The sequence below is a fragment of the Fukomys damarensis genome, unplaced genomic scaffold, assembly GCF_012274545.1.
Source record: "Fukomys damarensis isolate Sample0158 unplaced genomic scaffold, DMR_v1.0_HiC HiC_scaffold_21, whole genome shotgun sequence".
NCBI classification, from domain to species: domain Eukaryota; kingdom Metazoa; phylum Chordata; class Mammalia; order Rodentia; family Bathyergidae; genus Fukomys; species Fukomys damarensis.
In genome coordinates, this window is record NW_022900933.1 from 40,009,558 (window position 1) to 40,030,192 (window position 20,635).

Genomic DNA, 20,635 nt, shown 5'->3' on the forward strand with positions numbered 1-20,635 from the left:
AAAAAAAAAAAAAAAAAGTGATCTCTAGAGTCTGAAAACATATAGTAATTTTATATTAAGTCAATATGTTGCTTATATTTGTAAGTGGAATAAAATTAATGCAGAGTAACCTTTCAGTTCCTTGTTCTTGTCTTCCAGTGAGGATGAACTGGAAGAGACAAATGGAAGTAACCCCATTGACATTGAGGTTGATCAAAACAAGGAAAGCAAAAAGGAGGTATTTTCGCTGAGTATTGTTTAGACAAATCCATTTTATTGCTAGTTCCCCAAATAAAACTGTCCTCCCACATGTTGGACTCACTTATGAAGTGCCATCTTACATAGTCCCGCATTAGGACTTGCAGACACTCCTGGCTTTCCCTCACAGAACTCAGGGAAAGGGGCACTGTGAGCAGGTGCTGGTCCTGTGCGGCCTGGCTGTCTTCCTAGAGCAGCAAGGGCGTGCTGTGGCGAGGGTCCCCTGTGCTGCCCTGCTGCTGCACGCGCTCTACACCAAGGTGCAGAGGAGTCACCTCAGCCACATGGCCAGGCCTGTGGTCTCTTATCCTCCAGGTTTTTTTTGTTGTTGTTGTTGTTTTATTGAATTTATTGGTACGTCTTCGGTGTATGGTACAGTTACATTCATTATTGGGATCTTGTACCTTTACGTGACAGGTCTTGGTTCTCATCTTACCCTCCAGTTTTTGGGGTTTTTTGTTTTGCTTTGTTTTTTACTGGGGATGGAACTCTGGACCTTGTGCTTGTGAAGCAGGTGGTGGCGCCACTGAGCTAAATCCCAGGCCCCTACCTGAGTTGCTTTTAAGCTTAGCAAAACAAAGGGCCTAGACACAGCCAGAGTTTAAAATTACAGAAGTAACACATGCTTCCTTCAGGCAAAGTGGGGATAAAGCTAGATACAATGAAGGAGATTAGAGTTATTTATATGGCTGCCACCTGTAGTCACTGTTAACATTTTGGTGACTTCCAGACGCTTTTTCTGTAAAATGTATATGTCTGTATACATACATAATTGTGACTGTTCACTTTTTAAAAATAAGGAGTTCTTGCAGTGTAATTTTTACAAACTTTAAAATTTACTCTGCCTTGAATATATTTTTGTTAGGTGTGCTTGTATACAGTTATATATTCATCATATATATGAATCTTACAAATTGGGTTAACTGATTACCTGCGAATTTCTAACTTGATTATTCCACCTGCTCTTTGCTGGTGTAAATAGTGCTGAATTGATGATCACATAACTCCATATTTGTGCACCTATTTTCTTCTATTAGAATTAATTTCTGCAAGTTGCATTGTGTCAAGAGTGTTGTACATGCATTTTTAAGGTCTCTTTTTAACGTGTATCACCAAATTGGAAATCGGTCATTCTTTCTGGGTGGTGTTCTTGCCAGTGGTTTGCAGGCATGCCCGAGTGAGTAGCAAGATCCTCAGGGTTAACTGAACCTAGTGCTTGGGAAAGGAAATTGGACTGGGGTTTCTAGTGAGCTTTGCTCTGATGTGGTGTGATTTATTAGGTTCTTCAGTGGACCATTTCCAGTGAATAAGAAAATGATTTTAGCCTGGGTATGGTGGCCTGTAATCCCAGCACTCGGGAGGCTGAGGCAGGAGGATCACTGTGAGTTTGAGACCAGCCTGAGCTACATAGTGAGTTCCAGGTCAGTCTCACTACATAGTGAGACCCTGTCTCAAAAAACCAAAAGAAAAAAGAGAAAGAAAAAGAAAATGATTTTATGTCAGCCACTATAATTCTTATTTATATAATGCAATTCCTGATTCAAAAAGAAAATTGATTAAATCTTAGTTTAAGTATAAAATGTTGTTATACGGACACAGTCCAAAGATAGTCTTTATTAACCATAATAGTGCTGTGTAGAATATAGTTTATTGCCTAAGTTGTTTATTACCACTTGTTTAAGAAGTTATCTTTACCACATGAAGCAGAAAGACTGAACATACTTTTAACTTTAGATTATGAACTTAAAAACTTACTTTTAAAATGGTTACCAATAAGATCTAATCCTTCCCTTGCCCAGATTTCATTGTGTTGAATCTGAAAGTTGTAGTTTTAGAGATAGCACTTTAAAAAATTAGCGGCTGGGCCATGGATTTAGCTCAGCAGTGCTGCTCCTGCCTGGCAAATGCAAGTTCCATCCCCAGTATAAATAAATAAATAGCAAGTGTCATGCATTTTTAATTGATGGCACTTTTTTCTTTAAGCAAGTAATGCGAGTTGCCCTAGAAGCTATCTTTTTAAAATAGTACTGGGCATCATACCCAGGGCTCACTATGTTAGGCAAGCTGTCTGTCACCTCACTGCCACCCCTATAGCTACTCTGAAGTCAGGTGTTTTTCAAAAAGAAATTGTGTGTAAAAGTATAACTTGCTGTTGAAGTTTGTGTTTTTTCTCTTCTTTTGTACTGTTTTCCTCTTCCCTCCTTACTTCTGCCCTTCCTTTGTGTTGAGGACTGAACATAAAGGTTCACGCTTGCTAAGCAAATCCTCTAGCACTGAGCTGCACCCCCAGCCCTGAAGATTATCTGTCTGTCTGTCTGTCTGTCTCTTTCTTTTTTCTTTTGTACCAGGGATCAAACTCGGGACCTTGCACTTGTGAGGTAGGAAGCAAAACCACTGAGCTAAATCCCCAGCCCAAGATTGTATTTCTTAATGGAAAGACTTGAAGAATTATAGATTATTGCACATGCCGAATCTTTTTTTTTTTTTTCTTTCTTTCTTTGGTCATCTGGCAATGTGTATTGCTAGAGACCACTGTTGGGATAAAAATAGCTGTTCTGTATTTGTGTCTGTGTCATATAAATAAGTATCTGCATGGCCCTAAAGCTCAAAAGGGAATAATAGAAAAATTTTTCTTTTCTTCCTGTGTTACTCTGGAAAGCTGAGAACACTTATTAGCAGAGGCTTCAGAAAAGAGACTAAAGATGTCTCTGTTTAAGGAAGAAAAGGAGCACACCTCGAAGGGTTTAGCTGGAATCCAAGCCAGGGTGCTTAGCGTGTGGTGTTATATTTGTCTTACATTGTTGAGGGCCTTTTAAAGATATATGCTTATTGGTATTCATTTGACATGAATTTCATTTTTAGTTTTACTTACCAAATATTGTGTATCATACAGGTGCCCCCTGCTGAGGCAGTTCCTCAGGTGAAAAAAGAAAAACACAGCACACAAGCTAAAAACAGAGCCAAAAGGAAACCTCCAAAAGGGATGTTTCTTTCTCAAGAGGATGTGGAGGCTGTTTCTGCCAACGCCACTGCTGCTACCACGGTGCTGCGACAGCTGGACATGGAGCTGGTCTCCATCAAGCGACAGGTACTACCTGAGGGCTGCCCTGTTCACATGGCAGGAGCTCTGCCTGGAAGCAGGGGACAGAGGTCTTAGATACTGGCCTGGTGGTTGTTTTAATTGACTTTTAATTTGGAGTACTATATAGAGTGTGCAGATGGTGTCTTTCTGTATAGTGCATCCATGTGTGTTTGTGCACATGTGCACACATGTGTTCCTACCCACCCATGCGCACAGGTACCCTCACTCTGAACCAGGAAGTCATGGCCTCCAGAGCCCCTCTGTGTCCCCTCCTGGATGCTGCTCCCTGCAGGCAGCGCAGAATTCCTCTGAGATCCATACCACTCACCCCGACCCACCTTCTCCTGGGAGACAGCCACTATTTGGACTTCTAAAAAGCACAGAGGGGCCGGGTATGGTGGTGCATGCCTGTAATCCCAGCACTTGGGAAGCTGAGGCAGGAGGATCGCTTTGAGTTTGAGGCCAGCCTGGGCTACATAGTGAGTTCCAGATCAGTCTCAACTACATAGTGAGCCCCTGTCTCAAAAAAAAAAGTACAGAGGGTTGGGGTTTAGCTCATTGGTGCTGTGCCTGCCTCGCAAGTGCAAGGTCCTGAGTTCAGTCCCTGGTACTGGAAAAAAATAAAAAGCACAGCTTATTTCGTCCATTTTTAGATTTTGTATCAAGAGTATCACATGGTGGGCTGGGGATTTAGGCAGTGGTGCCAACGCCTGCGGTTCTAAGTTCAATCCCTGTTACCAAAAAAAAAGTAATCACGTGACATTGTTTCTTTTATATGTGTCTTAAATTCCTTCTCACTGATTTGTAGATTTTTTTTTTTATTCAGGTTCTGTCTTTGTCTCAATGTTCCCCATCCTATTGTCGTGTGTAGGGATAAACTTCAGGGCTTTTAAAAACTTGGACATCTGTTTCACCACGTACTATGCTTCTTAGTGAAAGGATTGTCTTTCCCACTGCAGTGCTCCATGCTCTGGGTTTGAGATCCAAGGTCTGCACAGGCCTGGGCATAGAATGGAATTCCGTTCCTTTGGTCCATTTGTTCACCCTTCACCGACACATGGCATACTAACTCACACACCTTGTCAGTGTGTACCTGCACAAGTCTCCAAGGTCTTGGTCATCCCTGATGCTTCATATCTCCACGTAAACGTTGGACCCACTCTTAATTTCCAGAGGAGTTGCTCTGCTGGAGTCTTTGTTGGATGGGATTGCAGCTGTCAGGTTGGTGCCTATATTGAATTCTGATGAGTGAACATGATTTCCACTCAAACTCATCAGTCAGATGCTTTTTCTCTGTGTTGTTATTTTTCGTGCACAGGGCCAAAACATCCCTTGGTAGTGTTATCCCTAGGTGATCGGTGCTGTTTGTGGTGCCCTTGTGAAGGATATTGTGTTTTAAATTATCTTTTGTAGCCAGGGATTTAGCTCAGTGGTGCCGCCATCTGCCTTCTAAGTGCAAGGTCCTGAGTTCAATCCCCAGTAACAAAAATAAATAGATAGATAGATAGATAGATAGAAAGAAAGAAGATCTTTTGTAGTTGTCTGTACTTGCTGTGTAGAAAGGCTTCATCACTTCTCTGATTGTATAGTACCTTAAACAGTCTGGCAGTGGCATTTCATTACCTCTTGTCTCTTCTTGCTTCCCTCCCTCTGGAACTCACTTCCAGGAAACCATCTCCTGATGGCCTACAGTTTGTTTGGGGTTGTGCTTCTTTTGATTTGTTAATCTTGATGGTTCCTTGCAAGGCTAGGTGGGAGGCTGGCTGGCCTTTCCCAGAAGAAGAATGGGGTCTGTGGCCCATCTTCCACTTCAGGGAGGTGACACTGACTGGATCACAGGAGTCCCTGGAATGGAGGCCAGCTTCTTGTCTCGAGAGCTGGCACGGCTTGCTCTCATCCTTCCCAGTGACCCAGGGACCTTTCCTGAGTAGATTCCAGCTGGCAGGCTTTGCTGCTGCTGGAAAGACACTGGCATGTGTCTGGATCCCAGACTCCTGGAAATGGGGCTAAATCCCCAGCCATGAGGCTGTTTCAAGGGTTCTGTGGCCACACATACCCCCCATCAGCTGTGGCATTGTGTGGCCTTATTGCATGTTGAGGCCACAGTGAGACCTGCTTCACCTCCCTGGGCCCCTGCTAAGGTGTGGAGTGGATCCTGTGGCCCGAGTGCTCACAGTGCTTCCCAGTGGCAACGTTCCCCATGAAGGCCGGGCTTCGTCATCCTCATTGCCCTCTGCTGAGGGGCCCAGGGCAGTTACAGAGGTGCATGAATGGAGGAGAGAAGAGTCCCCTCTCCACACAGCTGTCAGGACTTTGGTGAAAGAGAAAAGATGATTTAGTTTTTGAGAGCAAAGTCAAGGGCAGGAATGTTCATCATTGGAAGAAGCTGCTGAGGAATTGATGATTTTGAAGACACTTAGAGCCTGACTGCCTGAGGGAGGAGAGGAGCCGGTTATGCAGAGCAAAGCACTCCTAGAGACACATAGCAGGGATGGCAGGCAGCCACCCTGGACAGGAATGCTGGCCTGTCGGGACTGTCAGGACGCACCCACCTGAGGGCAGCAGAAAAGCAGCAGCAGCTGAGACACCTAAAGAATACTTCATTCTCTGTGGGAGTGGTCACCATTCAGTGCCACTGTCAAGGACCAGGTTCTCTCTTTGGACCCTCTCCCCCACCATTCTGAGCTCACTGTCTTCTCCTGACATTGTCGGAGCCTGTGGAGGCCATTTCTAGCCCTTACACCTATACTCAGGGTGGAAGGAGGAGGTGAAGGCGGAGCTAACTGGCCTGTCCCTGTCACAGGACAAGCAAAGCCCCTTAGCAGCAGTCCCTCATAGTGCCTGCAGCCAGGTCCTATATCAGGCCCAGAGAGCAGGGCCAGCATGACTGCTTGCTTGCAGAGAGTGCTGTCACCTTCAGTGCTGCTGGAGAAGGAAATGGTGTGACAGCAGAGAGGAGGAGAGTAGAAGAAGCAAGCTGTGTTCAGCTGGCAAGTCAAGGCCTTGGGAATTGGCCATGTGCATTACTCTGTTTTTCATTTTGCCCTTTTTAAGTGCTGATTACTTTCTGTCCTGATTCTTACCCTTCTTGCCATTCAGCTTCTTGACAGTTGGCATGGTGTTGGCATCTGCCGCTGCCCTTGAGCTAACCGTAACCCTCAGGTGTTTCCAGTGAGGAAAGTGCCTGGGATCAGTGGCACAGCACGTGAGAACTTAGAGCTAACGTTTGGTGTTGTGTGTTTGACCTGTGCACTTTACTCACAGCCTTAGAACAGGAGATGTGTGAACCCGTTGGTCTCCCGGGAAGTACATGCTACACAGTCACAGGACAGTGTACATCCAGTGTGTGTCGTCTGCAAAGAGCCAGCTCAAGCACAGGGTGGCACAGGTCCCAGGAGCGCTCAGGGGCATGCGTTATACCAGAATGGGCTCCGCTTCTCAGCTAAGGGGATGTGGTGAGCGTGCCCAGGCCCAGGCAGCATGTGGTGGGCCGGTTGAGCCAGCCCAGCCTCGGGGATCCCTGATGTCACTGTCCCGGACAGCACTGGTCACAGAGCTTGTGTTACTAAATCCACACCTTACTTGGGGTAAAGTTCCACCGTCATTTTATTCTCCTCCCATTTGCACCTTTTCAAAACAGATTTCAGAAAATCAAGGTTCCTGCTCACTCCTTTGCTAGCCGGAGTTAGTCTTTGGCGGGGATCTTCTACTTGAGAATGGCTCTCATGATTTCCTTGGAAAATCAACCTGTGCCTTCTGCTGCTTTCCCTTTGCTTGTGCTGTTTCTGAGATGGGCACAGCACAAAAATGCTTCACCTGGGGGTGTGAAGAGTGCAGGGCTTGCTTGCTTGCTGTGTGGTGTTTATGTCTGCGTAGAGAAAAGGAGTTTGCAAGAAAATGAGGCTGGTGCCGTTGATGCAAGTTAAGTTGTGCCGCACTCACTGGTGTGTGCAGCTTCCTTTTGCCCCATGGAGGCCATCTGTGCTTGGAGCCTCTGCCCATGTAGACTGATGTGTGGACAGTGTGGGATGGGACCAGACGGCTGTCACCTGGCTGCTGTTCCTGCTGCTCGCGTTCAGGTGGTGCAAGCTCAGGCCTTACCTGCCCTCTGTCAGTCCCAGCCGTGTTCTGCAATGCCGGCAGTCGCCAGGCTGTTAGGAGCAGTGGTGTGGCTACTGTCTGACCCTCACTGCCCCTCAGGAAGCAGATGGAGGAGCTTTGTAGGATGCCCTCTGAGGACACTGCAGGGGGTCAGGAACATCTCAGCTCTTGGTTTTCTTGTTTCTTGTGATTTTTTTTTTAACTTCTCTTTTCATGTTTTTCTAAAAGTTTTCTGTATAAAATGAAAATGTTTTTCCTTTTTAGATTCAGAATATTAAACAGACAAACAGTGCTCTCAAAGAAAAACTTGATGGTGGAATAGAACCATATCGACTTCCAGAGGTAAGATCGTATTAGTCGCCTCAGAAGTCTCCCTGACTTTAATGACTGGGGACATGTTCCTAGTATGCGTCTGTTAGCAGGGGATAGATGTAATTTCCTAAACCCACCTGGTATAAAAATTACAATGTGGGGGGAGAGCACTGGTTGGTCTCTCAGAAGGACGTGCTTGTCTCTGAGTGTCACTGTCCACCTGTCTAGGTCATTCAGAAGTGCAATGCGCGCTGGACCACGGAAGAGCAGCTTCTCGCCGTGCAAGGTATGTGGGGCTCTCCTCCAAAAGCCCAGGGAGCCCCGAAGCTGCTCATGCGCAAGGGGACCTTCTGCAGGGGTCACTTCAGCCACAGAGCTCTGTGCTCCTGGGAAGTCTTTACTTTCCCATTTCTCACAAGTTACAAAAACTGATGTGGGAGGCACAGTGTTCTAAGGATGTGACTTCTATACTTCAGCAGATACTTGTCCAGCTCTAAATAGTCGAAAAGTGAACTCCTCTGGGCAGATTGTTAGAATGCAAAGGTGCCCAGGCCTTGGCCCACACCATGGCCCTTGTGGAGGCTTTAGAAACAGGCCCCATCTAGCATGATGGGAAGACAGATTTCTAGATGATAGGGCCTTGCTGGACTCCCACAGTCTAGAGTGGACCTTGTCTTCTCATAGCGTGACAAGCTGGCTGGCGCCTGCTGTTAAAAGCCTGTGCGCTTTCTTACCAGGTTGAAGGGGCTGAGCTTTAGTAGTGGTTTATAAAAAGTGTTTTTGTTTTCTTTTTAAAAAAATAAAACAGGGCCGGGGATTTAGCTCAGTGGTGCTGTGTCTGTCTGCCTTGCAAGTCCAAGGTCCTAAATTCAATCCCTGGTACTGGAATGAATGAATGAATCTTTAAAATTAAATTATTATTGTTTTGTTTTGTTCTGTTTTGGATACTGGAAATTGACCTCAGGACCTTGCACTTGCAAGGCAGGTGGTGGAACCACTGAGCTAAATCCCCAGCCCAAAATAAAATGAAATTGATAAAACAGAACCTCTCTTCTGTCCTCAGCCATCCGGAAATATGGCCGAGATTTTCAAGCAATCTCAGATGTGATTGGGAATAAGTCAGTGGTACAGGTCAAGAACTTTTTTGTCAACTATCGACGCCGCTTCAACATAGATGAAGTTTTACAAGAATGGGAGGCAGAACACGGTAAAGAAGAGACCAACGGGCCCAGCGCCCAGAAGCCTGTCAAGTCCCCAGATAACCCCATCAAGATGCCTGAAGAGGAGGACGAGGTAAGTCTGGCACAGGGTGGTTTCCTCCTGCTGCTGGACCTGCACCTCCAGCTGGTGAGATGCCCTAGGTTCCAGCTGTTCCTCCTGTTTGCTGTGATTCACGTGTGCTAATGCTGGACAGTTCTTGTCAGTTTATTGTTCTGAGCAGGTTCTTCATTCATTCTGGATTCTTCCAGATAAAAAGTCTTCCACACGGCCAGCTGCTCTGAAGTCAGTGAGACAGGCATGTGGTGGTCAGTGGGGTGGCCTGGGGGTGTCTGTGCAGGTCTGTCACCTGTGTGCTGGGCTTGTCCCTGCTGCCCTCTTCCAGCCTTTGGTGCTGTTTGGGGCTGCCTGGCTTAGCTATCATATCAGTGGGACAGTTCTGGGTCCTTTGGCTGTCGCAGCTGCTGGGACAGTGGCTGACCCTGTAGTCATGTCCCATGTGAGTGCCCCGCCCACTCCCATCTTCTTGTGTTCAGCGCCCCGTATCTACCTTCCCAGTCACCTCTTTGAGAGCCATCCTTACACAGTGGGAGCCGCTGATCTAAGATGTCTGTGACCCTCCTTCCCCTTGGTCATCTCGGCTGTGTCCTCCTTTTCTTTCACTCGGCTTAACGGTGTCCATCCTCCCCTCTGCCTCTTCTGGCCTTTCTGCTCATCGCATTAGTTTGTAGAAGGAATTAATCTAGTCTACGTGCCCAGGGCCTAAGGGAGCTAGCTGTTTGAATGTGGGTGATGTCGACCTGGCCTGGCGAGCTCATTGGGTGATGTCTCTCTCGTCCCATCCAGCCTCCCGTCTTGTCCCCTGCAGAGCAGGCAGAGAGGAGGAGGCACAGTTCCCAGAAGTTGTGGCGATTTGCAGCATCATCTGCCCCTTGCAGACCTTTCTTCTTCTCAGCCAAGTTGGGAGGGTGACCTGGAGGTCCTCGAGGTGTCAGGCAAGGGGTGGGGGGGTGCTACTTTTAGCCTGGCAACAAAGAAGGGGTATTAGGGCTGCTGGGGCCTCCGTTAAAATTGAGCGGTGATCGGATACATTACTAGTGAGGAGAAAGAATCCTGACTGAACTAGCAGCAGTTCCCATAAATTGCTTTTTCACCTGAAGGAGCAGCGCTTTCAGATTTTGAATTCCTCCAATTGTTTCCCAGCAGTAAGGCTGCAGGGTACGCCTCCCCCTGTGGAGCAGGAAGAGAAGAAGTGCCTGTGAGGCTCTAAAAAGCTTGTGGTCCTGCACACCCCGCTCCCAGTACAAGCCACTGGCCTTTTGCAGGCTCGTGGCAGGGCCAAGGGCCACTGCCCCCCTCAGGCAGGGCTGCGGCTCACCCGTGTTCCCCTGGCCAGCTGTGCTGGTGCAGCCTGCCAGGTTTTCATTTAGCCCGGGTGGTGTGGCCATAAGCACTGAGGGCAGCAGAGCAGTTGGGGCTTTGTTGTCTGTACTGATCCTCCTTCCCTCTCCCTAGGCTGCCTCTGTCCTCGATGTCAGATACGCGTCCGCCTCATGAGAACACTGGTAGCCTTGAACACTTGGTGTGGACTCCGTGCTATCCAGGGTATCAGGTATTATGAGACATCACCTAGCCATCTGCATCACATCTCTGTGACAGCAGCTGTTACCAAAAAGGCGTGCACTTCAGTTCCGTGCTCATCTGCCTTAACCCGTTGCTCGCTCCTCCATGTCGGCACCACTTCCCAGAGAGTTCTGTTGCATCTCTCACTCTGCCTCAGTGCTGGGGACCCACACCTGTACCCCCTCGACGCGGACCCACCCCCTACTTGGAGCCCTATGCCCCACCAATGGCAGCTCTTACCCATCAGCAGCTTCGGAACAGGGGGTCTCAGAAGGCTCGACTCTGTTCCTGCATGACCTGCAATTTCTACTTTATGCATAATGTCATTTCCAGAATAACTGACCCAGTTGGCTTTCTAGAAAGTTCTTGTTCTTTTCTGGGCAGCCACCTAAGTACTACCAGGCTTCTTTTGAAGTCACCATACATTGGCAGACGGCATTGTAACCTTATTGTGCCAAGCATCCTGATGCAACTCAGTTCCCCAAGTATAGAGTGGAATTATGGTTCATAAACTTAGTTGGCTTAAATCTCTCCCCTTTCTCCTTTCCCAAGTGTTTAAAAGCTCATCACAGCAACTGTCCTTGGACACTAGCTTACAGGGAATATTAGACCTCAGCGCTTTCTGCCTTCAGCCTCAGCATTGCAGTCCCAGGGTGGGTGCGCCCCATCTTTTTCTGATCCCCGACCATCACCGCTGCCGCCCAGCTCCGAGAGATTCGGTCCATATCACTGTACCTGGTGCTTGTACACTCGGAATTGGTGCCTTCTCCTCTTGGCAACCATGTTATATCGCTCCCTTTTTCTGTTCAAGTGTCTTACTTAAAGTTATTGCTTGCCAAAGATGATGTCATCGAGGCAGATGGGGTATGCTTCTGCCCGCTCCAGCAGTGCCCACGTGAGACGCCAGCCTAGCGCTGGCTAATGGGTTAGAAGAGCTGCTGCTGGGTTTATGGAAGTGTCACCCGTCGTCCCTGTCCTCAGTGTGCCTGGCCTGCTGTGCGTCACTCCATGTGCCCCTTTATGTCCCTCTAGTGCTGTTGTGGTGACACAGACACCATTCCCTGCTCTTGGTAGCAGAGCGCGAGACAGAGAAGTAGTCATTGTGTGGTCCAGTGAGACCGAGGAGAGAAGAAAACGGTCTACAGAGTGGCCTGTGATGCCTTTTGGTTAGATGGGGAGCGGACAAGCTTTCTGATGAGTGTGCTAGGGTTTCCTGGGTCTTTTTGGCCTGTGAGGCGCAGACAGCCAAGCTGTACCTGGCACCCACGGCCGCTGCAGATGCACTAAAGATGTGGAAGGAGATTTGGTGGTTGTTTGCATCATTTGAATATTTTTTTCCTGCTTTTAATACCAAAAAGAAAAAAAAGTACAGATGCTTTAAGGCATAAACAGAATTCTTAAGGATTTTAAATATGCAATTAAAAATTTGATGTTTTGACTCCCAAGCACCTTGCTTTTTTTTTTGGTCAGCTGATTTTCTCTTTAGAAAGAGGCTCAGCTAGGACCCTGGGTTTTGGGGTTTGTACATTTCGTTTTTGACATCTAGGGAAAGGTCACTCCAAAGAGGAGTGCAAGGACTTGTCCCACACAGCGAGTCCACTGGCCAAGGAGAGCCTGCTGTTCCCACCTTTGGCACTGGGCAGGTTTCTGTGTCCCCGCAGGCCTGCTATGGGACTGAGTGACGATAGAAAAGAACTGGCTCACAAGAACACCGAGGCCCTCACCGTGGCCTCCGTCCTCTTGACTGGACACACGCCCTTGTTCTTGGCGAGGGCAGCAGCAGCAGCCAGCACTGCAAGGGGGCAGTGTCACCCCATCCCGCCCCTCCCCATGTTCCCCTAAGATGTGAGCCCTTCCAGCAGAGCCTAGAAATGATGCTTGGCTGCAGGTGGCATGGTGGCAGGTCCCAGTCTGTGCTGTGTTGTCCCGGTCCCTGGCACTGGGCATCCTCAGGCTCGAGGCTGCTCAGCTGGAGCTTGCTCTGCAGTGTGGCCTGCCTGCTGGCCTCCCCGGAGGCTGTGCATCTGGGAGCACTGAACCTTAGACGCTGTTCCTTACACTGTTTGGCAGTTGTGTAAATGCAAGAAATCACTTTGCTTCAGAAGCCAGGTTGGATGCTCTCTGGTCTTATTTATGTGAAGACTCTTTAATATACCAAGAATCATGCATCAGTGGGCTAGGTTTGGGACACGATGACTGCTTCGGGTGGAATGTCACTTAAGCTTTGTGTTCTTAAAAATTATCAATGTGAATGTCATAATTATATATATTTTTGTGGAAAAATTCTCCTAAGTATAAGTTATTGTGCAAAATATAGTATCATGGATGCAAAGAATAGTTTAATTTTTAGTTTAGAAATTCTAAAAGATATAAATTGTATTGATATGCATTAAAAGTTTGTTTTATTTAATTTTATGTAAATGTGTAAAGTGTTAGGTAAAATTGTTTTCCTTTATCCATTTAACACTGCGTTACTTGAATGTTGTGTTAGCTGGTCAGCAGCGGCGGGCAACCGGCTCCCCAGTGCAACTCCTTGAACCAGGAGGCCCCAGCCTTGGTCGCCTGCTGGGGCCGGCAGGTGCTGGTGCGCGAGAGGCTAGAGGGTGGTTGGCTCCCCACCCCCCCGTGCTGTCGGGGCCCTTGGAGTGATTCCTACTACTTCCTACCTTCTAAGGCCCGCTGGCAGTCAGCTGGCAGTCGCAGCCTCTAATGCAAAACAACAACGAAGCAGTTCTTTCCTGTTTATGTTAAATTTCCTCTAATATCCCACACCACTCTTAAGTGTGCTCATTGTCACTTTAAATTTCAACTCTACCCTATTTTTGTCTTTCTGAATATCAGATGTACTATTGGTATAATTGCACACCAAAAAGAAGCCAAACAGTGCATTACACTAACTGGATCTCTGCTTTTACACGAGAAAAGGAAAGATGGAGCTAACTCCAGTGAGAGCCTCTTTCCCACCCTCTCCCCTCCCTCTCTCTCTCTCTGTCTCTCTCAGTCCTCCTCCCCTCCCCTCCCGTCGGTCTCTCTGTGTCCCCCACCACCCTTTTCTGATCTCTTGAGCCCAGGATCCCAGCTCTCAGTGTCCATTGCCCTGCCTGCCTCCTATGAACTCTGTCCAGGTCGGGTCGTTCGTTAGTCCTCGGAATCAGTGATCCGTGCGATGCTTTCTGCCACGCCCTGGGGCTCTGCAGCTTCTCCTACTTGTAGTAAAGCACAATTGCGGTAACGTTACAATTCAGAAGAAAGAAGGTCAGGATAGTCTATGCATGTTGTAAAATAATGAGTGTTTACAGTCACCTTCTCCTAAATGAAAATTTATACTGGAGTGGATAGTATTCCATATGTAGACTTACAACTTTGCTAAGTGCTTTTTAGATTGCTTAAAAATTTTTCAAAATTTTAAAAGATGTATAAGGTTAAGTTTGCAAATATAATGGAAATGCTGTATATCTTTTGAAGTGATAAAATCAACATTGAAATTTTAAAGAAAATATGTTGTAATAATGCTGTTGTAAGTAATATTTTCATGTCTCTCTGCCTGTTTTCTATTTCAGCACACTCATTGTTGTGAATGTTCATAGCATTATAATTGCTTAGCCATTGAATGATAACATTTGTTAGTGGAAATTGGAAGATTTTATTTGTGAAATTCTGCAGAATTCATTTTTCTATTTCCAATATTTGCTGAAATTAAATAAAAATTTTCAAGCCATTGATGTAATAAAATATAAAACAGACAATTTTCTACACCCCCCATGTGCATCTATAGATTGGGGTGTTTTTCTCCCCTTGCAAGCAGGCCTTGGGCTTCCGAATATGGGTACACAGCCGGGCAGCTTGCTTTCCTCCTTCAGCGCCACCTGAACTGTGCAAGGCTCTTACGGTTGGCCTCCTGTCAGACTGTATGGACTCTGTGTGATGGCTGGCAGCTTCAGTATGTAAGGTTGGGCACAAGCATGCTTTTCCTCGGCAGCTTCGCTCGGCTCCACCTGTCCTGAGGTCTGCACACATCTGGACTGCAGCAGGAAGGGGCTAACCACCACTTCTGTCACCTCTGATGGCTCAGACAGTCCTGCTGGTCCCAGCCTGTCTGAGGCCATGGAGAGCACTTCTGGTCCCCGTGCCCTTCCCTTCTCTGCCAGGCAGCTGTGGTCACAGAAGATCCCTGAGCTACGTCAGCGTGCAGAGGTGGTTTGCTGGGCTCACTACACTGAGAGTTTTGGGCATGTGGCTGAGCAGAGCCTTACTCAGCTGGGATGTGGGGGAAGCAGGAAGAGCCAAGTTAGACCCTTCAGTCCCCTTTAGACACCCGCCCTGTGACCCGAAGACCTCCCTGTGGGCCCACTACCTCTGCAGTATATGATCCTGTGTCCTGGAGAAGATTAGAAGGCAGCAGTATCTGGTCTTTGGAGGGCCAACCCCAGCTGTCTGCCAGGAGGTGGAGGGGGAGGCCGAAAGGGAAGCTCTGACTGGTGGAGATGCTTGAGGGGAAGGCCAGGCACTGAGGGGCTGCTGGAGCTTAGTCTCCAAGGTCTGAGAAGAGCGTAGGCAGGTGGGCGGGGAGTGTGGAGTGAAGGGAAGGGCCCTTCAGAGCCCAGCATGGACAGGCACGCATGTGGGCACAAGTCCTGTGACAGCCAGTGTGAAGACCCTGGCCCCCGCCTCTTCTTCCTGCCTCCACAAGGGCCACGTCCCTGTCTGCAAGGCTGCTGAACTGTGCCTTCCGGGGCCTGGCTGGGCAGGGCACTCCTTTCAGGGCTGTCGACTGGAGCCAGTTCAGTGGCCCACAGTGGTGACCATCCAGTGTACCTGTGTCAGTTTTTCTTCCCTGTCTCACTTCCTGGCCTCCACTTCTGTTTTTAGGGGTCACTTTCAAAAGGGAACTGTACCCACAGCCTATCTCGGGCTCTGTCAGGACCACAGAGTGGGCACAAGAGGGGTTGGAGAGATGAGCTCAGTGGCGTCCGTCCATCCGGGGAAAGGGAGGCCACACCACTTCCTGACTGCCCCTTGCTGACAGTGCTCCCTGCTCCTGGTGACTTGGAGGGTGGGATTGCAAACTGTCCCCCCAGGGCCACTCGCCACCTCTCCCGTCCTGTCCTCTGCCGTGATGCACCATTTGGGTGGAGACGCCCTACAGGGGCCCATGGGTGCTTCACAGCCAGGAGCAGGGAGCTGCCACTTCCCTGCTCCCTCCCTGGGCCGCTCACCACCTGTGAGGGCTGCAGCAGCTGACAGTGGTGACATGGGGCTGAGCTGTCACTAGGAGCCCCTTCTGTCCTCTGGCCCTCCCTGCTGTACCCACAGAGGGACGCATGTGAGATGGAGACCCTTCTCTGAGCCAAGTCCTCCCCCTGTGCCTGGTCATATGCCTGCAGGTGACAGGCCCACCTCCCTCACCCCAGCATCAGGGCGATGCCTTACTGGAGGCGCCATGTCCATCTCCCGGTAGAGCCCACAGCCTGCCTGCTGCTGTTAGCCGTGTGGTGGTGCCACCTGGGCCCTTTCCTGAGCTTTTGTCTTCCTGGTACCACACCGACTCAGCCTCTGCCTGCCTTCAGCAGAGTGAATGGGGGCTTGGCCAGCAGGGGAGGGGACACCCTGCCCAGTCCTCTCTGCACGACAGCCCTAGGACACAGGGCAGGTGGCAGGTGTGCGCCTTGCACAAGCAGGCTCTGCCCCTCCATCTGTGTGAATTGTACTGCGTGTGACTGGCACCAGCATGCCGTGGCTTTGTTCTTGTTGCCTTCTCTGGGTTCCTTTGGCCACAGTGATCTCAGCCTCACCAGGTGCGCGCAGAAGGCTCCTAGGGAAGCTGCCTGTGCCAGTCTCTCGAGACCCTGCATCTGGGACTCACGTTCCCTGTCAGAAGCTCTGCCCTTTCCATGCTGGGAATGCACTGCTTGCCCACTGGCCTAGCAGGGACCCTCAGGCCTTGTCCTGTGCTGTGTGAGCTGCTCAGTCCACTGGGCTGTGGGCTCCTTGAGATCATGAGTGACATGGTCCCCAGCCCCTTGGAGCTGGGAATAATTCGAGGCACATAAATGCTTGTTAAAGGAGTCAAAAAGTTAGGTGTGCTGAAGAGGAAATAAGTGTGCCCTGGCCCTCGGCCATCCTGGCTGCTAGTTGGCACCCAGGGAGTGAGATCTGTGGCTGCTGATTAATTCCTGGGTATCCAGGGGATCAGCAGCTGGAGTCGGGGTCTTGGGGGTCTTCGCTTGTATATTGAGATGTCTGAATTGAGGTGATAACTCCCTAACTAACTGCCGGGAGCATGACGGATGGGGGCTGTGGATGAATCAGAACAGGCAGCCGTGACTCTGGCCTCTGGCCCTGCCCCTGTAGAGAGCTGATGCCCCCACCCACGGGTACAGAAAGTGCCCCTCAGAGCCAGGTGGTGCTGCCTGGCCAGAAAGGAGGGCATCCCTGGGATCTGTTGCTCCGCAGCCGCCCGCACCGTCTCGTGTGTGAAGCTGCACCAGTGGAGGGGACCCATGTCCAGCTGCATCCAGCACCTGGCCAGGCTGGGCTTCGCAGGACCACCTGCAGTGAGTGTGGTCCTGGGCCCGCTGGTCCTGGTGCCCCAGCTGAGGGCTCTCCCACAGCTACTCAGCCTCTTGCAGCCCTGGTCCCCTCTGCAGGACCGTGATGGTCAGCATTTTTCGGCGGCCCGCTCAGCCCCAGCCTGTCTCCCACTGTCCTTGGGCCAACACCCTGTATGTAGCCGTGTCCTGGCCATTCCTGCCCCCTGTGCCCTCACCTCCTGCGGCACCAGGCTGTCCAGAGGTGCTCGGTGCCACTTTTCCTGCCTTGATCTTTTCCACGCAGGCCCTCGCATGCCGTCAGGACCATTGCACAGGTCCCTTCCTTCCCCAAGGCCAGGTGCTGGGTCCCTGCGGCCCAGGGCCCTGGGTGACTAGGGAGCCCAGGCATCACACTGTGAGGCCAGCGCTGCACCCGCTTTGCACCCCTGGACAACCTTCGTTGGGGTCCAGCCTGGTTCTGTGAGGACACCACACCTCCATCAGCGCCCCCTCGCTTCTTCAGCCCCTCCCCATGCTACCAGTTGTACCACCTCTCATCCCTGTGCTGAGGCCCAGCTACTCCATTTAGCTGCTAGCTATGCATCAGGGAAACCCAGGCAACTCCACTTAGCCTGTGGCTGAGAGAGCAGGTGGTGTGCCCAGGGCACCCCATGGCGGGGGTGATGGCAGGTGTCTTTTGGCGAGAGAGGGGTCGGCTCCAGGGGCAGTGGGGAGAGCTGGGTGGGCCCTCGGGATCCTGAACCTGGCAGAGCCCATTAATCGCTTCCACACTGGGCCCTCTCCCCAGCCCCATGGGTCTCCTCCTAGGCCCCACCACTGCCTGGGACACAGCCTCCCCCACATGACCCACTGGGGACTTGACCGTTGACAGCCCCATGCATGGCACAGTGGAGCCTGCTGCCCTGTGATGGCTCCGCCACACGAGGAGAAGCCGGGCACCACGGTTGGATCTGGGTGGCTGGCCAGCTGCTGCCACTCCCAGACCCACGACCAAAGCCATCCAGGGCAGAGGGAAGTACTGGACCCAAGAGTGACCAGCTTGGGCCCTGCCTGTCCCTATCCACTCCACTTAAGGTGGTTTTGGGGCTGCGGGAGAGATCAGCAGCCGCTGTCCTCCCACTGCAGTTTGCTGTGGTTTGTTGAGTGTGTGGCTGTGGAGATTGATGCACGGTTGGCGAGGGGCGGGACCAGGAAGTTGTGACAAGGTCATTGCCGAGGTCAGGCTGCAGATGGTATAGGGGCACAGCTCTTGGGAAGGCACTTAGGGCAGCTGCCCCTCCCCTGAGCCCCGGCCATGCTTGGCCTGCACACACCGCGAGCCAGGCACAGTGATTGCAGCACAGGAGCAGCTGTTCATCTCCATCGGAGATGGCAGTTGCTGCTGTGCAACTGCAGGACAACTGAGGCATGGGTCACTAGGGTGGGTGCCAGCGGTGTGTGCCAGGGAGTTAGGGAGTTACCTGAGAGCTGGAGGCCAGACCGGGCCAGTGAGACCAGGGCTCAAATGAGCCAGGAGCGGTGTCGTGTGCCGAGTCCCTCCTGTGTGCCACACAGGGCATAGAGCATGCTTTTTGTAGTGTGTAGGTGACACACATCCCTTCAGGCCATTTTTACTTCCCTATCTGCCGACCCCCAACCCTTTTCCATCTCCACTAAGTCCCCGGTGTGGGGCTCAGGCCCTTCATCCTGTACTGAAGGCCCCAAAAGACTCTGCTCCTGGCTCTGCCGGGCTGATGGACAGGATAGCCACATGCCAGGCCTGTGCACCCCAGCTTCATGGGCAGGAGCTCCCCTCTGTCCTGGGCCTCAGCTTGTGTAGCTCCTCATCTGGCTGTTTATGAGTACCCTTTAAAATAGTCTTTGCTGGGTCCGGGGATTTAGCTCAGTGGTGCCGCCGCCTGCTTCACAAGCGCAAGGTCCTGAGTTTGATCCCCGGTACATAGTCTTTGCTGTAGATGGGACATTGGGGACTCAGCTGTCTGCAGGGCTACAGTGTCAGGACAGAGTGAGTTATGCACCAGAAACCAGGATCTGGATCTTGGCCTCACCAGGTCCAGACTGAGAGCAGAACCCATTCCTCAGAAATGTCCAGGCTCAAGTGTTCTGCCAGAGCTGGCACAGTGCACACACCAGGACAGGCGGAGCAGGCGCTTCTCCAAGGAAGATATTCAGATGGCCATTGCGACCGTGGAAGGTGCCTGACGTGGCTCTCAGGAGGGAGATACAGAGCCAAGCGCTGTGGCGCACGCCTGGAATCCTAGCACATGGGAGGCTGAGGCAGGAGGGTTGCTGAGAGTTTGAGGCTAGGCTAGGCTATATAACAAAACTGTATTTCAAACTAAACAAAAATTGAACTAAAATAATATTTTTTTCTTTTAAAATAAACTTTAAGAAACTAGTTGTATTCAACAAAATGCATGTTTTTAGACTTTGTTTTGTTTGGTATGGGGATGAAACTCAGGGCCTTGTGCTTATGAGGCAGGCAGTAGAACCACTGAGCTAAATCCCCAGCCCCTAGACTCTTGTTTTAGAGCTACTATAAGGCTCACAGCAGGATGGAGAGGAAAGTCCAGGTACTTCCTGAGCCCCCACCCCACGCACACGTGTACAGCCTGATTTTGACAGCCCCGTGGTGAGCGTGCCCTGGTGGGCTTCTGGGATCCCACAGAGAGGCCCCAGCGTCTTTTGCAGTAAAATACTTAGAATGAAAAGGAAATACATATTCTTAGATCTGGATTTTGGAGCAAACCCAGGCCTCACACATGCTAGGCAAGTGCTTGCTGTTGAGCTGCACCCCAGCCTGGCGGTTTTATTTCTTTTTTTAAATTTTAATTTGTATTAGTCCATGTTTGAAGTACCTAAGACCACATTCCTTGTGGGGAGCTGTTGCAAGTACGTGACACATCTTAAATCTCTGTGTCCCCTTCATCTCCCCTCTGTCCCCCTTCCCTTCATCTCTTGTTCCCCTTCCCAAGTGCAAAAAGATCTCCCGATTTCCTATTATCAGTCTTTTGCTCCTTAAATTGTGTATACTTTGGGTTTCTCACATAAGAGAAGACATGCATTGTGTAAGCAGCATGTGTGGTTTATGTCACTGCTCGCTTCCCTGCTGTCGAGTGAGAGCCCCTGGCCTTTAAGCCCCAGGGAGCAGTGGGTGTGGCGGCTCCTGTGGCCCTGTGTGGCCCGTTTCCTCCTGTCCTGCCCAGCTGCTGTGGGGCCTGCAGGGTGGATACTTTGGGACTCTGGGAGCAGGGAAGAGGAGCCAGGGCTTGCAGCAGCTGGGCACAATCCCAGGTGACTGCCTCATGGGCCAGGGTTCCTTCCCAAGAGCTTTGGGGACACAGCAGCCCAGACCAGCTTTCCTGCATGCATCCCCAGGGCCTGTGCCTCTCTCCTTACGCTGTGTTCAGCCCGGACACATCACAGCCCTGCAGCACAGTGAGTGTGTGCACAGCCAGGCTGCAAGTGTGATGACTTCAGCAGAGGGAGAGAAGTCATATTCCAGACCACC

The 20,635-nt window shown here is 50.4% G+C and overlaps 1 protein-coding gene across 3 annotated transcripts in view; it reads left to right on the forward strand.

The window, feature by feature from the left end:
• Window positions 1-13,509, forward strand: part of Rcor1 (REST corepressor 1) — a 39,606-nt gene extending 26,097 nt beyond the window's left edge. For all 3 annotated transcript variants that reach the window (XM_010607257.3, XM_010607259.2, XM_010607258.2), the window contains exons 5-10: window positions 139-217; window positions 3,131-3,325; window positions 7,685-7,762; window positions 7,961-8,018; window positions 8,796-9,025; window positions 10,466-13,509. In XM_010607257.3, coding sequence (XP_010605559.1) covers window positions 139-217; window positions 3,131-3,325; window positions 7,685-7,762; window positions 7,961-8,018; window positions 8,796-9,025; window positions 10,466-10,507 — 682 coding nt within the window. In that variant the 3' untranslated portion in view covers window positions 10,508-13,509. The remainder of the gene's footprint in view (window positions 1-138; window positions 218-3,130; window positions 3,326-7,684; window positions 7,763-7,960; window positions 8,019-8,795; window positions 9,026-10,465) is intronic.
• The last annotated feature ends 7,126 nt before the right edge of the window (window positions 13,510-20,635 follow it).